Source organism: Rhincodon typus, chromosome 41 (assembly GCF_021869965.1).
Source record: "Rhincodon typus isolate 14 chromosome 41, sRhiTyp1.1, whole genome shotgun sequence".
Classification (NCBI taxonomy): Eukaryota; Metazoa; Chordata; class Chondrichthyes; order Orectolobiformes; family Rhincodontidae; genus Rhincodon; species Rhincodon typus.
In genome coordinates, this window is record NC_063372.1 from 1,170,886 (window position 1) to 1,173,965 (window position 3,080).

The 3,080-nt window shown below is 47.7% G+C and overlaps 1 protein-coding gene across 1 annotated transcript in view; it reads left to right on the forward strand.

Moving 5' to 3' along the window:
- LOC109925934 (nck-associated protein 1-like) overlaps nt 1-3,080 on the forward strand; it is a 63,378-nt gene that overhangs the window by 46,625 nt on the left and 13,673 nt on the right. Inside the window, exons 22-24 of the mRNA XM_048618993.1 lie at nt 489-619; nt 1,334-1,431; nt 1,796-1,889. Coding sequence (XP_048474950.1) covers nt 489-619; nt 1,334-1,431; nt 1,796-1,889 — 323 coding nt within the window. The remainder of the gene's footprint in view (nt 1-488; nt 620-1,333; nt 1,432-1,795; nt 1,890-3,080) is intronic.

The window sequence follows — 3,080 nt, forward strand, 5'->3', positions numbered from 1 at the left end:
TCCCTCAGCGCTGACCGTCTGACAGTGCCCCACTCCCTCAGCGCTGACCCTCTGACAGTGCGGAGCTCCCTGTGCAGTGATATTGCAGTAACTTGATTTGCATGAGTGAACATTGGCTGGATCTGATTGTTGCTAACAGCACAGGGTTCCTTCCCTGTTCGGGCTGGGGAATCCTCTTCCTTATTTTTCCCATGTGGGGGTCTTTGTGCTGTGGGTGAGGCAGGGAACTTGAGAAGAAAACTTCCAATTGATGTCTTCATGATTTCCAAATCGTTGAGTCATTGAATCGAAAGGTGGCTGTGTGGTAAGTTGCATCGACTGTTGGGTTCTGATCAGATTGAGCCATCCATGCCTTGCGTCATGAAACACTGTGGTCCCTCGTCATTTATAGGAGAGAGCCAATGTGAAGTGATTGGTTCAGCAATGGCCGGTTAGATTCTGTGACCATTTAACAATGGCTTCACCTCCGACTGATTCTAACGTTGCAGGTACTTGGAAAGTCTTCTGCGGCAGACCAGCACCGGGATCATTATTCACTCCCCAGCTGTCAGAGCTTTCGTGACCATCCCTGTCGAGAACATGCAGATATTCAATGCTGAAGAATATTCAGATGTGTCAGGTTCGTGTGCAGCTTCTCTTTAATATCGCACGACCGCTCACAGTTCAAGTATTGCAAGTGAAATTTGCCTCGATTCTGCCAGAGTAATTTCCAGTCCTAATTATCTCCCACCCATAATGATTTCTCACAACCTTTTCCCACGAATTTAACAAAGCTCTTGCCCTCCCACAATCTCTTTGATGGTATTCATTCAAAAGGCACAATTGGTACAAAATAAAGGCGGAGTGAACACAGTCTTTGCTTTCCCAACCTTCACAGCAGTCTTCTCCCTGTTCACATTGCCCACTGTGTGCCCAGGGGCACGCTCTAGACGCCAACATCACCCACTCCTTCACTGTTAATAGTTCAATTGTGAAGATGACTTTCTATGGGTTTTCAGCCCACACACTTGTTGCTGAGGGTGGGTAGGGAGGATTTGTGAAGAAACAGCAATGGACTCTTGCTTCTCCGGCAACTCTCAAATTGTCTCTCACCAAATTCAAGAACACAATCATCTTATCCCTCCCTCAAAGTGGGCTCTGAGAGTTCTCCAGAAATAACTATATGGTCCACATTATTGTTTGAACAAATAATATTTGTATCTTAATCTTCATAGCAACAGTGTCTGCTCCCCAGTCCTGGATCTTCAGTGACTGTACCTGACAGCTGTCCCCTGTATTAATCAGTCCGAGTGACCATATTAACACGCTCAGTGTCTTTTAACTCCCCCCCCAGAAATGCAGGCGTTGGCAGAGCTGATCGGGCCGTACGGAATGAAGCACCTCAGTGAGCACTTGATGTGGCACATCACATCCCAAGTGAATGAGCTGAAGGTAAGGCATGTGCCCCGGGGAGTGACCAGTCCATGGTGCCGCAGGTTGGCACTAGCCCTACGTGTTGGCGCGGGTCAGGGCAGTTCTGCAGGCTGTTGTTGGGCGAGGGGGCAGGAGGTCAAATGAGGCTGGCAGAGTGGACGTGACTGGTGCAATAGGTGGCTCTTGCAAGCTTGGCACGTTGATATAGCCTTCAGCACAATGATGGGCACTGTGTGATGACCTTTAGCTAGACAGGATGTGAGGATGTGAAGGGGGCCCTCTGAGAGTGAGCAGTACAGACCAGTGAGGCACAGAGTGAAGTACGAGTGACGCAGGAGACAGCAGCAATAGCGACACACTGGCCTGTTTCTTGTTCCAACAGAAACTGGTGGTGGAGAACATGGACATATTGGCCCAGGTGAAGTCTAACCTCCATAAACCTGATGTGATGACATACCACGCCAAGCGTCTAACCTGTGAGTGGCTGCCTATCTGATGCCTTATCAGTTGTTTCTGGAACCTTCCTGGTGTGTTAGTGATAGGACGTGTTTTCTCTCTGTCCGATACTTGGTTCTCTGCTATTCGACACCTCTCTCTCACTGCAAGGGCTGCTGCTTTGACCTCTGTCGTTCAGTTTCTCCCAGTTGACTTGGTATGGCCACAATACTGAGGTCAGCAGTATCCCCTTTTCAACCAGCCCTCTTCCAATTTCCCCACCATCCCATCTGATCTTCAACCTCCCTCTTCTCCCTCTTTCTGACAGTCCCAACTCCACAGTCTTCACTGAGCCCCTGCTTTCTGCTTTTGTCCTTTCTCATTACTCCACAGATCGAACACAACTTTCCTATCTGACTGCAATTTACCAAAGAAAACTCTTACAATTTACCTTGAGGTTACAATGCCTGTCTTTTGCGATAACTGTCTCTGAATCATTCCTTTTCTGGGACTATATTGATGTAATATCTTTACCTGACTGACCTGGAGCTGTCTAGTCTGTCATCAGATACCCATCCAAGACTATCTGACACTGGACCCGATCTATTATTCCCTATCTGATACTTGGGGTGTCCCTTAACTGTCAACACTTGATCTGATTTATTTGCTTGGCTTCAGCTCTCCAAACTTCGTTTGTCAATATATTATCTGCCTGATGCATTTCCTGCCTAAAACACGACCATTCGAACCCTTGCTGGCTGGAATCTTCACTTCCCCATGCCTTGCTAGCATGGAGATTTTGTCAGCCGGATAGGGTTCCTCCATTTGATGCCCTATCTCACTACAATGGCACCTGGCTGCTTCATTATCTCGCTGTTTTGGGGTGTGAATATCGTAACTTTTGAAGGATTTCAACTCATCAACTTCTCTCGCTCCCTCAAAACGACCTGTTGCATGATGATTGCTTTCATCAGGAATCTTCAATCAGCTCTCAGTCCAAACACGTGTCTCGACAATTGTGCTATGAAGGTCCAGGTGGATTTCAGAGTGTCGAGGAAGTAGAGAAAAGCTTTACTCTGTATCTAACCCTGTGCTGTCCCTGTCCTGGGCATGTTTGATGGGGACAGTGTAGAGAGAGCTTTACTCTGTATCTAACCCTGTGCTGTCCCTGTCCTGGGATTGTTTGATGGGGACAGTGTAGAGAGAGCTTTACTCTGTATCTAACCCTGTGC